The sequence below is a fragment of the Protomyctophum bolini genome (genome assembly GCF_963924005.1).
Source record: "Protomyctophum bolini genome assembly, chromosome: 18".
NCBI lineage: Eukaryota > Metazoa > Chordata > Actinopteri > Myctophiformes > Myctophidae > Protomyctophum > Protomyctophum bolini.
In genome coordinates this window covers 28,410,335-28,423,253 of record NC_137879.1, presented here as the reverse complement: position 1 = coordinate 28,423,253, position 12,919 = coordinate 28,410,335, and the positions used below count along the sequence as shown (strand labels likewise).

Here is a 12,919-nt window from a genome sequence, read left to right as displayed (position 1 = left end):
AGGAAGTAAAGATAGATGGCCGTGCAGCAAAAAAAGAATTGGCCGGTCAATAAGATGCATCATTATGCTTTGCATTTTACTTTCCAACATTCCTTTTTTACTGTTATTCTTTTGTATATCGCTTCATCTTCGCCACACAAATATGGTTCTTAAATGTTTGTTTTTTTAAACGATATAGTTCCACAAAGAGCCATCCCCCTACTACTGTTTATTTTTGTATTCGTTGCCTGTTTTCTGTTTTGGGACTTGAACTAGCATTCAAAATGGTTCTCCTATAACCTATGGCATCACTCTGAAGAACCAGTTTCTGTTCCAGTTGGTACATTAAATGTTTTTCTGTGTGCATTGCGTACTATTTTTGGATTCCTTATTACTCAGTACTCACACATAAAATATACATGTTTGAAACAAAGTATCTGTATGTAAAAGCCAATGCATTCAGTTGATTAACAGTTATCAGTTGATTAACAGGCCACATCTTGAAATCACGTACTGTGGATTGTGATGGACGGGCATAAATTGACTTAACAAGGGCCATTTTAACACTATCACAATGCTGCAAACATGTCAATGCTATACTGTAGGAACTAAGGCTGTTGGCTGGTGCATTGTCTCCCCCTTGCTTTGAGGCAGGGGTACTTCAGGTCATTATCTGAATTGGGCTATATCTATCTGTCTGTCTGTCTGTCTGTCTGTCTGTCTGTCTGTCTGTCTGTCTGTCTGTCTGTCTGTCTGTCTGTCTGTCTGTCTGTCCGTCCAATAATAAGTCAAATTGAATTTGTTAACCTAATGTGTATATTTTTTATTTACTTCCCCCAATAACCTCCCCCAAAAAACTACTTATACCACAGGACCAAAAAAAAGGACCCTATTGATCATATTAAGGGTAGAGAATCCCAGGTTATATTCCCGGCCACTGCAATATGTCGGGGTACCACTGAACAGGGGACTTAACCCATTCTGGGCGGGAACCCCTTTTGGTGTTAGCATTATGTTATTCTTTAGCTATTGAAAAATAGCAGATCTACAAGCTCATAGGTCATAGCTACGAGCTTGTAGGTCTGCTATTTTTTTTTAAATCGAAGAACGACTGACATAGAAACATAGCTTTTTCAGAAAACTGTCAGGATGTAGAAGACATTTTTTTAATCTGATCTCAGGTCAGAATTGGTTAAAACGTATACACAGTAGCTGCTCACGCTCCTCTGTGGGTGCAGCACTCAGCTGGGTGAAGCTGAAAGGGGAATTTGACCGTGAGGAGCACGACTGAAATGTCTTTATTATGATCCCTCGCCAGGTACCGTCTGACGGGGCTTCCCGTGGACTACCAGAGCAAGAACCTGTCCAACCCGGACGTGACCAACCTGCTGCTGGAGGAGCTCATCATCTGGACCAACTACGAGATCGAGGTGGCGGCGTACAACGGAGCCGGCCTGGGCGCCTTCAGCCACAAGGTCACCGAGTGGACCCTGCAGGGAGGTGAGGAGAACACCGCACATCCACCACGCTTACATCTCACATAGCACCGCTGAAATCTAACATCTCCAAACGCACATCCACCACGCTTACATCTCACATAGCACCGCTGAAATCTAACATCTCCAAACGCACATCCACCACCTTTACATCTCACATAGCACAGCTGAAATCTAACATCTCCAAACACACATCCACCACCTTTACATCTTACATAGCACCGCTGAAATCTAACATCTCCAAACGCACATCCACCACCTTTACATCTCACATAGCACCGCTGAAATCTAACATCTCCAAACACACATCCACCACCTTTACATCTTACATAGCACCGCTGAAATCTAACATCTCCAAACACACATCCACCACGCTTACATCTCACATAGCACCGCTGACATCTCCAATTCTCCATAGTTCAGTCAGGGCAACTCATAAATGGATTAAATATATATAAAATGAGCAATATATTTATCATGGTTTGGCGATTAATTGGATCTGCTTTTCTGGTACTCTGATCAAACGCATCAGTCACATCAGTCCATAGGGGCTCCGAATCCAAACAGCAGATCCAAAACGACAGGTGGTAGCTGGGGTGGAGGAGGATTAAGCAGACTTTAAGCAGACAGCAGCGCAGCAGTATCAGTGTGTGCAGAAGCAAGCAAGCCCATGAGCAGTGCAAATTTCTAGTTTAAATAGCCGGTATGAAGATGGAATGAGTGTGTGATTGGATGAAGTGAATCATGTGAATGAGAATGTGATGCTGAGGCCCAATGAATGGCCGGCACTGCACTGAGTGTCCTGACTGAACTTGCTTTGCGTATGTCTGTGACGGGCCCGACGCTCATTTAATTGTTGTAGGTTATTTTTTTACATCGTATGGACGTAGTGCCAATACCCGATCTATAATCTCACATTGTGGCTCGATGCGACGCTTTGTGAGCTTGTTGGTCAGCTATTTTCACTGTTTTAAGATTTTATTTTTATTTCATTATTTTTGAAAATAATGACATTCCGGAAATAGGGTGGCCAGGTAAAGAAATCGTTAATTGTGTATGTGGGTGTCATAAATATTGACGATGACCAATGAAAAGTATTAATAACTACATTGGGTCTATGGGTGAGTTGATCTTTGTTTTCCCCTTCCATTTCCTGAAGAAAAATACACTTTTTTTGACCTACAAGCTTCCAGCCGACAGCCGCGATATGCATAAACTGCACTCGCTGTGATTTCGTTTGGGATAACATTGAACAAAACCTTACCGAAGAAGTTTTGGTTTGAGGGAGAGAGACAGAGAGTCTGTGAAAGAGAGTGTGTGTGTGAGATAGAGAGAGAGACAGAGAGAGAGAGAAACTTGGAACATTAGAGACCATCCATCTTAGTTCCAATCTGATTCATTTCAGGTTGTCAGGGCAGACCGCTGCTTTATCACGGTTGTTTAAAATGTGCCATGATGGATGCCCTCAAACTCCAAGCCCCCACGCACGCAGCACTCTCACTCCAGCTCCCGTCCCACTGCTTAAGAACTGACAACGAACAGAGACCTTTATACTGCCCCATCGCCGGAACACTATAAAGCACCACCGAAATGAGTAGCCTACTAAATACTGTACTACTAAATTTGAGATGCTTTACTTTACTTGAGTATGTCCATTTTTTCAATACTATTCCACTTCACCACATCTCAGAAAGGTACATTTTGTACCTTTTTTTTGCACCACAAAATTATTTGAGATCTTTAGTTACTTTAATTATTATTTACTCAAGTAGAAATCAAATTGCAATACAGAACTTGTATACTTACGTACCAGAGTATTTTTCTACATTGGGATATTTCCACATTGGGATGGCACAAGACAAGACCCCTTTTGGCAAGGACAAAAGCAGAGCTGCTCTGCTATTGACCGCTGCCCGTCTCCCTGCCACGTGGCACACTGACTGTGCATATTCCTCCCAGATGGCATCGACCCTCCGTTCCAGTGTCCATTACTGCCCTGTGCAACACAAGGAGCTCATTCAGCCGGCCTGCATGGCTGCCGCACGGGGCTGTAATAATAATAATAATAACAACGTGCGTGGGAAGGTCTCCCTGCAACCTCCCATGGCTGCTCGAGTTCATTCCTATTGATTCGGCTGTGGGGGGAACAACATAAAAGCCGGGGCAGTTTCCCAACGGATTCTCTCGAGCTCTCGAGCCGACATGAGAGCAAACGGCAAACATTTGATGTGATGGTCTGTGTAATTTCATAACGTACCGATGATAATCCACACCCCCACACTGGACTGCGGAACTGACGTTCTCAAACGCAACATGTACAGAGGGGGCAGACCAGGGGGTTTATTTTCAATCAAGGGCCTCCATAAGTCTGAGAGTGCACAAATGGAACCAACACAGGTCTATTCCAGCTCAGTGGCCCTGTGGTTAGAGTGTCCGCCCTGAGACTGGGAGGTTGGGGTTCAATCCGGGTCATACCAAAGACTCTAAAAATGGACCCAGTGCCTCCCTGCTTGACACTTACTCTTATGTAGCATCAAGGGTTGGATTGGGGGTAAGTCCCTGTGACATACTAGCGTCATGTCCAGGGGGTGTACTTGTACATCAAGCTGCCTCACGCTACAGAAACAGGAGAGATAGGCTACTACTACAGGTCCATTTGGTTCCATTTATGCACACTCAGAGTTAGAGACCTGGCTGTAATGGTAATTTTGAGCTAGCATTTCATGTGTTTGTCTAGTCATTTTGTATGTCCATGGCAAGTTACGGATAGGGACCGAATCGTAAATCATCAATCATGTCCGCAGCCGTCAGCATGAGACGTCGCAGGTACCCCAGGAAACGCCTACTACTGTAGCGTCATGGTTTACCTGGGATCCTAGTTTTACTGAGGCATTACACCGTCTCTCTGCACTTCTATGTTCTCATCGCTCTGGATGAGAACATCTGCTCGATATGCAAATAGAAAATTGTAATTTGTAATTTCCCGTCCTCCCCCTCCTCCTCCCCAGTACCGACGATCGCCCCCGGCAACGTGCAGGCAGAGCCGGTGAACTCCACGACCATCCGTTTCACCTGGTCCGCCCCCAACCCACAGTTCATCAACGGCATCAACCAGGGATACAAGGTGAGGTCATCGTCGTCGTCGTCGCCAGTCCCCTCCCAATGGAACAACGGTGCACGTCTATGCCCTTTACAAAGCGCTAGACCCCTGGGAGATATATTTTTTGGGGAGGGAAATGTTGAATTCTTTCATGTTTTTGAATTATCCGGAATTTCCTCAACAAGTGGTCTATTATTGGTTTGTTTGTGAAAGCTCTTCACTGTCAGTCTGTCGGCCGTTGCCTTTATTCTCTTAAACCATAAAAGTGTAAATGTATTCTCTTACAGTACGTTTTAACAGTGGGCGACAGCCAGACGAATTTTCCGGAAGTGCATTATGGAGACATTATTTGTCTATGGGACCCGGCGACTATCGGCCATAGCAGGCGAACGGGCGATGGTCGAAAAGTGGGCGGGGCAATGTCGACCGAAAATATAAAAATAATTCATCTTTTCGGGCGATGATGGGCGATGTGTCGGCCAATGCTCGCCCGCTGTTAAAACGCACTGTTATACCATAGCTAGTACATATAAACATGTTTAATTATTCTCTTATACCATAGCTACTACATATAAATATGTATATTTATTCTCTTATACCATAGCTACCACATATAAATATATGTATATTATCTTTCCCACCATGCTGTGATGAATGTCTTCATTATTTTGTCATGGACGTTTGAATGTCGCCGGCTCTCTCTCTCTTGTCTCAGGCGTGTACTTCATTGTCTCTCTCTCTCTCTCTCTCTCTTGTCTCAGGCGTGTACTTCATTGAAATGAACACAGCGGTCCGCGGGGGGATCTTAAGAGACCCCCGGGCCGTAATGGGATGCCGTTTTCCTTCTTGGGGAAAGCATGTTTGGAATGACTGATGCCGCCGCTGTTTTGTTTGTTTTGTTTCGGGGTGAGAGGGAGGGAGAGAGTTTGGATGTTGATGTGTGTGTGTGCGTGCGTGCGAGTGTGTGTGCGTGCGTGCACTCGTGTGTGTGCGTGCGCTCCTGTGCGTATGAAATATCTCTCTGCACGCCTCAGAGGGTGAGCTATACTTAGTTCCATGCCGTTTGCGATGCACCAGACAGTAGCAGATCTACAAGCTCACAGTGCCATGGCAGCGTGACACCGCTGTTAGCTTGTAGATCTGCTGTTTTTCGGTGCAGCAACACAGTATAAATGAGGGTACTAGCTCTGCACTGGCAGCCAGGGTCACTACACTGTATACTGGCTGTGAATGTTAAATACAGAGCTTTTCCCCAGGGAAAGGGCACTGGACCGGAGAGATGCTAGCGGGGGTTAGGGCTGACAGGGAACTATGGGAGGGAGGGGGAGAGAGAGAGAGAGAGAGAGAGAGAGAGATGCTGAGGAGGTTAGGGCAGACAAGGAACTCTAGAGGAGAGAGAGAGACTGAAAGAGAGGGGTTATGAGGTGAGGAAAGTATCCATCCATGCGTCTGTCTGTCTGTCTGTCTGTCTGTCTGTCTGTCTGTCTGTCTGTCTGTCTGTCTGTCTGTCTGTCCGTACGTCCATTTGTTTGTCCGTCCATCCATCCATGGGGCCACTTGAAAATCTTAAAAGTGTCAGGAAGAATCATAGGAACTGTTACTCTTAAGGGCCCCATTCCATGCCACCCCAGTGGTTGCGTGCTTGAATGTACATCCATTGTCCTATATGCTTCTCTGGCATGTATATGTATGTCAAGTTAGTCAAACTAACTGATAGAGCTGCTCTCTGGGGACGAATTAACACCGACTATACCTGCCAGCAACATGCTGTAATGTCTGCATTTACCAGCCATTATGGGATGATTTCAGCTGTACCCAAACTCACTTTCTCTCTCTCTCTCTCTCTCTCACCCCCTTCCACCCCTCCATTGAGTGACAGTCTGTCAGTCTGAAGGCGTGACAGCCTTCCGCTTCCCAAAATGTCTCGGCAGTGACTTCTCACCACGACGAGGAGAGAGACTATAAAGTGTGATGAGAGGAGAAAGATTATCCACGGTTCATATTTCACTTGTCTGATGACTTGTCGTCTGTCTGTCTGTCTGTCTGTCTGTCTGTCTGTCTGTCTGTCTGTCTGTCTGTCTGTCTCTCTGTCTGTCTGTCTGTCTGTCTGTCTGTCTGTCTGTCTGTCTGTCTGTCTGTCTGTCTGTCTGTCTGTCTGTCTCTCAGCTGCTGGCCTGGGCGCCGGGCCACGAGGACGATGTGAGCGTGGTGACGGTGCGGCCCAACTTCCAGGACAGCGTGCACGTGGGCTACGTGACGGCGCTGAAGAAGTTCACCGAGTACCAGACCTCCGTGCTGTGCTTCACCACGCCGGGGGACGGGCCCCGCAGCCCCGCCAGGGGCCTGCGCACGCACGAGGACAGTGAGTTTAAACACCCCCCCCCCCCCCACTCGGTCACCACACCTGAGGGACCATTCGACAAAAATAGCCCTTCTAAACAGTGTTTAGAAGGGCACCGGGGAAAAAAGGTAGTCTACGAAAACAACACTGCTTCTAAATCAGTAGAGTCAGTAGCACTTTTGCGTGCCAAGGAGGAGCCCCTAAAAGGATGTTTGGCAGTGTGGACCCCCCGCCATCTGGAAATGTTTTGTGACAGGCACCGACATTCACCCCAGAAGATAAAAATTGTGTTATGTTTTTTTTTTAATCCAAATTATGCAACATTTTTCAAACTCTTGTTCCATGTGGTCCCAGGCAAAATGTGATAATATTGAATCGCAATCATTTTAACCATTTTATACGTTTGCTATTATCAAATAGCACAGTGGTTCCCAAAGTGGGGTCCGGGGACCCCCAGGGGTACCTGAGGGAGTTCCAGGGGGGACCCATCTATTTTGTTCATGTTCATAAAGTGCTAAAGTGTTTAAAGCAGTGGTTCCCAAACTTTTTCATGTCAAGGACCCCCAAATTGACACTACTTAGCCCGTGGACCCCCATTTGAAAAGATATGCCAGGGACCCCCATAAGAGAAGACGTACACATTTAGACGTCTACATTTAGACGTCTACATTTAAACGTATACATTTAGACGTATACATTTATTTGTTATCCGTGTTGCGAGGATGAGGGGGTACCTGGAAAAATATCTACCCCAAAAGGGCTACCTGGTCCAAAAAAGTTTGGGAACCCCTGAAATAGCAGATATACAATTGCAGCCCGCGAGGCGCCCCCTTGTGGCCCATGGAAGAATTAAAAAAAAAGGGCTTATAAAAGTTACAGGTATGTTATGTGCGATAACTGTGAGATTACCATAATGTAATGTAAAAGCCCTTAATCATATTCAAGGGCTTTTGGCACTGTACAAATGGAGAGTGTACAAATAGAACCAAATGAACACACACACACACAGCCCTGTCACTCCCTTGAGGAGCTGTGTGTCCCACAGTATGAGGTCCACACAGGGCACCACATCATGTTTAATTCATAGGCAGCCTAGCTGCTACAGATGTGCTGCTAATGATCTAGTAGCAACCTAGAAACTCTTACAGCCTCTTATTAGGAGTTCGTTGTAGGCTCTGACAGGAACAATCCAAAATCCTAAGATATTATTGGAGTGCGGCGCCTCGGGATGGAACCCACGGCCCACCGTGTCTATGCCAGGCTGGCGCACAACAGGCCGCCACGTCAAGAAAGCTGTAGCTCACTTTGGCAGAGCGAGTTACGACCGGGCGTCGCTACACTATTACCAATCCTCCATCTTCCATCTCTGCCGGCGGAATGGCTTGTCTAATGGGCTCATATGCACACAGAATAACTCTTCCTACTTCCGGGCCGCCTCCCTACTTACTTCCTTCCTTCAGGTGTTACCGATGATACTAATTAAGGCCCTGTTCCATTTTGTGTACAGTGGTTTTCAAACTATTTTTATTTCAACGATCCCCATAACTCTTACAAATGGAACCAAATGGACCCTACATGGGTCCATTTGGTTTATTTTGTACACTCTCTCTCAGAGTTATAATCCCGTACGGTGCCATTTGGAACCCACTCAAGGACACTTTGAGATGCCATGCATTGGTTTTAAAAAATCCCGTTGACAGGTATACTGAATTCCAAAAGCGGACGGCGGACGCGCGTCATAGTGGAAGTGAAACAGCCTGAAATCACCGGCACAACAGGCGGAACTCATTGTGTTAACCACTTAAACCCTAAATGGTTGACCAGAGTCCCTCAGGGCTCTCAATAGCGTATTTGTATTGTGTAGTTTTATCGATCGGCTATTGTCAGCGAAAGCTTTCCCCACAAAACGTATAAGTGGTTAACCCATTCTGACCTGAGATCAGATTCATACGAGGTTTCCACGGGACACACACTGGTCTGATTAACCCATTCTGACCTGAGATCAGATTCTAAAAATGTCAGTCGTTCTTCGAATTTTTCAAAAATAGCAGACCTACAAGCTCGTATCGCGCCACTCGGTGGCGCGATATGAGCTTGTAGATCTGCTATTTTTCAATAGCTAAAGCATAACATGATGCCAACACCAAAATGGGTGCCCGGTCAGAATGGGTTAAGAACCTCTCCCTGCTGTGATTTTATTTATTTTATTTTTTCAAACCAACCCCCTGACTTTAGTAGCGGCATTGAACACACAGTATGAGTGTAGCAATGTTTCTTTGACCGTTGTATGCGTGTGTATCCCTGCGTTTAGCCCCCGGAGCTGTGGGTCACCTGAGCTTCACGGACATCCTGGACACCTCGCTGAAGGTCAGCTGGAGGGAGCCCAACGAGAAGAACGGCATTCTGACAGGTAACCTAACCTCTCCCCACCATCAATCCATCCATCCTCCATCCATCCATCCTTTATCCATCTTCAACCGCTTATACGGAGTCGGGTCGCGGGGGCAACACTTCCAGCAGAGAGCTCCAGACTTCCCTCTCCAGAGCAACATTAGTAACTTCATCCTGGGGGATCCCGAGGCGTTCCAAGGCCAGTTTGGAGATATAATCCCCCCTTCTGGTCCTTGGTCTGCCCCGGGGTCTCCTTCCAGTGGGACGTGCTCCTCGCCCCACCGTGACATTCAACTACTCCCAAGCGTCACATAGCCTACTGATACTTGGGTCAGGTCCGCCTTTGCGTCACACTAGGTTGCAGGGTCAGAGGCCTAACTGCCAGTGGGGAATGTTGAACGGGAGGAGTAGGACAGAGGTCCTCCCGGTAGGGGCTCCTCATTGGCAGCCGAGCCAGTACGGTACAACGACATGCAGGGGCTGGCAACACAAAAATGTGCAGGAGGGTTAACAATTGACGTGACATCTAAGGACAAACCCTTGAAACTTAAAGGACAAGGTTAATGTTTTAGGTTGTTATTAGAGAAAGTAAAAGATGAGTGTTTTGTTTTTTTCATTTGCTGCTTTCTTTCCTTTTAGGGATTTTAGCTGTTTTTGACCATTCGAGCATGGGGCTAAATATGTATTTTTTTACAACATTTTATAGCGATTATTTTTTAATGTTTTACTATAGTCCTAATAAACCCCAGGAAATTTCATCTTGCCACAAAAGATCACGAGTTCTACTGAATGTGTCAAACTGACATTGAGCCTATGACACACAGTGTGGCTTCCCCCCAGTAGGCTACCTTCACATTCAGTACATCCTGTGATTTATTTGTGGCCAGATGTAATTTCCTGGGGTTTATTAGGACTATAGTAAATAATAAAAAAATAAATCGCTTTAAAGTTTTGTAAAAAAAATACACATTTTTGCCCCATGCTCGAATGCCCCCGCCCCCTTATAAAAAACAGCTAAAATCCCTAAAACGAAAGAAAGCAGTAAATGAAAAAAAAATAACACTCATCTTTTACTTTCTCTAATAACAATCTAATTCTAAAACATGAACCTTGGTTGAAAAAAACTAAAGTTGTCCTTTAACACAATCACGACAAGCGGTGTGATGTTAAGGTTTTTTTTTTTTTTATGTTTTCTCAAGCACGAAATTGCAAAAGATGTTGATTTGTGGCGGTTAAATGGGTCCATGAGATGATGTACTGCACTGCTCAGCTGAAGGCCGTGCAATCTTTCTGAGATCACTCGCACGACTTCAAAATAAAATAGAAATGTTCACATCCTTAAAATGGTGAAATGTAACAGCAGCGAGTGTGTGTGTGGAACATTCATAATTATCACTTATCAGGTGACGAGGAATGGTACCTGAAACATAATGGAATCACATCATGTGGAGATGGAACAATATGGAGCTGTTAATTGCATTAACTTTGAGAGGGTGAGAGAACAGTGGTTGAGTGGTGAGAGTGGGTTGAGGGAATGTAATCATAGCCCAGATTTAATGCGTTTTATTTGATTTACGTAATGACGTTAATTTAATTTTTTGTTAGCTTGGCCCTCGGCACTCCGGGACCACGCAGATCAGCTCTCACTGTTACTGTATGTATTATATAATATTTAAAAGTAGGGCGCATGAAAACTAAATGTACATACTGTAATCCAATTTAATCTCCCCTCCAGGGTATCGTATCTCATGGGAGGAGTACAACCGGACCAACACCAGGGTGACCCACTACCTTCCCAACGTGACTTTGGAGTACCGTGTGACCGGCCTGACCGCCCTGACCACCTACACCATCGAGGTGGCGGGCATGACCTCCAAGGGTCAGGGGCAGCTGTCCTCCTCCACCATCTCTTCTGGCGTCCCACCAGGTATGTGTTTTGGCACATGCAGGTCTACCTTGTATCCTGTTTTGCTTTTAGTTGTTCCGTTTTATCCCCAATTTACCAATTGATTCCTCCCCACACACATCTGTGTGTTGTCACTATAGCTGTCATGATTACAAAATCTATTGATTTCATTGAAACTGTAGATTTAGTCGACTAAAAGTAAATCCTTTCAGATGACTAAATTATGACTAAAACCAAATTGAAGTTTTATTCAAAATACTATGACTAAACTAAATCCAAACTTGCTGCTGGGATCAACACTGCATATATGCCACACTGCCTCCCACAGGCACATGTTATTGAACAATCGCTCAAAGAAGAAAGAAGGAAAGAAAAAGGCCGTGCAGCGAATGCAAATCACAGAACGAATTATCCCTCCCCACAGGCTAAAATGTAAAAAAAAAAACATATTTTGAACTAATTAGGCAGAAAAGTTTGCGGCAGCGGGTCATTTTTCAACATCAGGTGCTCAGCAGAAAGGCTCCCACCGTCGCCTCATTAGAGACGTGGCGGTTTCAGCCACTCAATCCATTTAGATCTGCATCGCTGGCTAATCTAAACCCTGCAGTGATAGAGCAGTGGGTGACAAATTACTGAACCAACTCTTAGTCAAATGTTACTTACAATCAACAAACACAAATACTCAATTAAAGTACTTTTTTACTTAAGTAAAATGTTTTTACTTAAGTAAAAAAAGAAGTACGACTGTCAGGCTGTCGCCTCACAGATAGAAGGTCCTGGGTTCGATTCCCACTTCCCAGTGTGGGCACTGGGGTGTGTTCTCTCCTCTGCGTCATCAAATTAAAATGAAATACAAAATAAAATGCCCCAGACAAGTACACAGTCTTTGCCACGGACACATTATTGTCCATGTACGGACATATTGATGACTGCTTGTCTTCTGGGTGGGGAGGTAGATATTATGGACATATTGATGACTGCTTGTCTTCTGGGTGGGGAGGTAGATATTATGGACATATTGATGACTGCTTGTCTTCTGGGTGGGGAGGTAGATATTATGGACATATTGATGACTGCTTGTCTTCTGGGTGGGGAGGTAGATATTATGGACATATTGATGACTGCTTGTCTTCTGGTTGGGGAGGTAGATATTATGGACATATTGATGACTGCTTGTCTTCTGGTTGGGGAGGTAGATATTATGGACATATTGATGACTGCTTGTCTTCTGGGTGGGGAGGTAGATATTATGGACATATTGATGACTGCTTGTCTTCTGGGTGGGGAGGTAGATATTATGGACATATTGATGACTGCTTGTCTTCTGGGTGGGGAGGTAGATATTATGGACATATTGATGACTGCTTGTCTTCTGGGTGGGGAGGTAGATATTATGGACATATTGATGACTGCTTGTCTTCTGGGTGGGGAGGTAGATATTATGGACATATTGATGACTGCTTGTCTTCTGGTTGGGGAGGTAGATATTATGGACATATTGATGACTGCTTGTCTTCTGGGTGGGGAGGTAGATATTATGGACATATTTGTGAACGCAGTGAGCACTTACTATAAGACCTAGCAGATCATGTCTGTCTGTGTGTGTGTCCGTGTGTCCCCCCTTTGTGCCCATATATTGAGCTGAGTGATTTGTTTCTGATTGATGCAACACACTCCATATTTGGACGTATAGCTGCGTTTGCTTC

General features: G+C 45.1%; 1 protein-coding gene across 8 annotated transcripts in view; it reads left to right on the top strand.

Moving 5' to 3' along the window:
* Positions 1–12,919, top strand: part of LOC308333283 (protein sidekick-2-like) — a 454,209-nt gene that overhangs the window by 374,624 nt on the left and 66,666 nt on the right. For all 8 annotated transcript variants that reach the window (XM_080789577.1, XM_080789573.1, XM_080789576.1 and 5 more), the window contains exons 17-21: positions 1,298–1,479; positions 4,484–4,599; positions 6,742–6,937; positions 9,228–9,326; positions 11,043–11,234. In XM_080789577.1, coding sequence (XP_080645703.1) covers positions 1,298–1,479; positions 4,484–4,599; positions 6,742–6,937; positions 9,228–9,326; positions 11,043–11,234 — 785 coding nt within the window. The remainder of the gene's footprint in view (positions 1–1,297; positions 1,480–4,483; positions 4,600–6,741; positions 6,938–9,227; positions 9,327–11,042; positions 11,235–12,919) is intronic.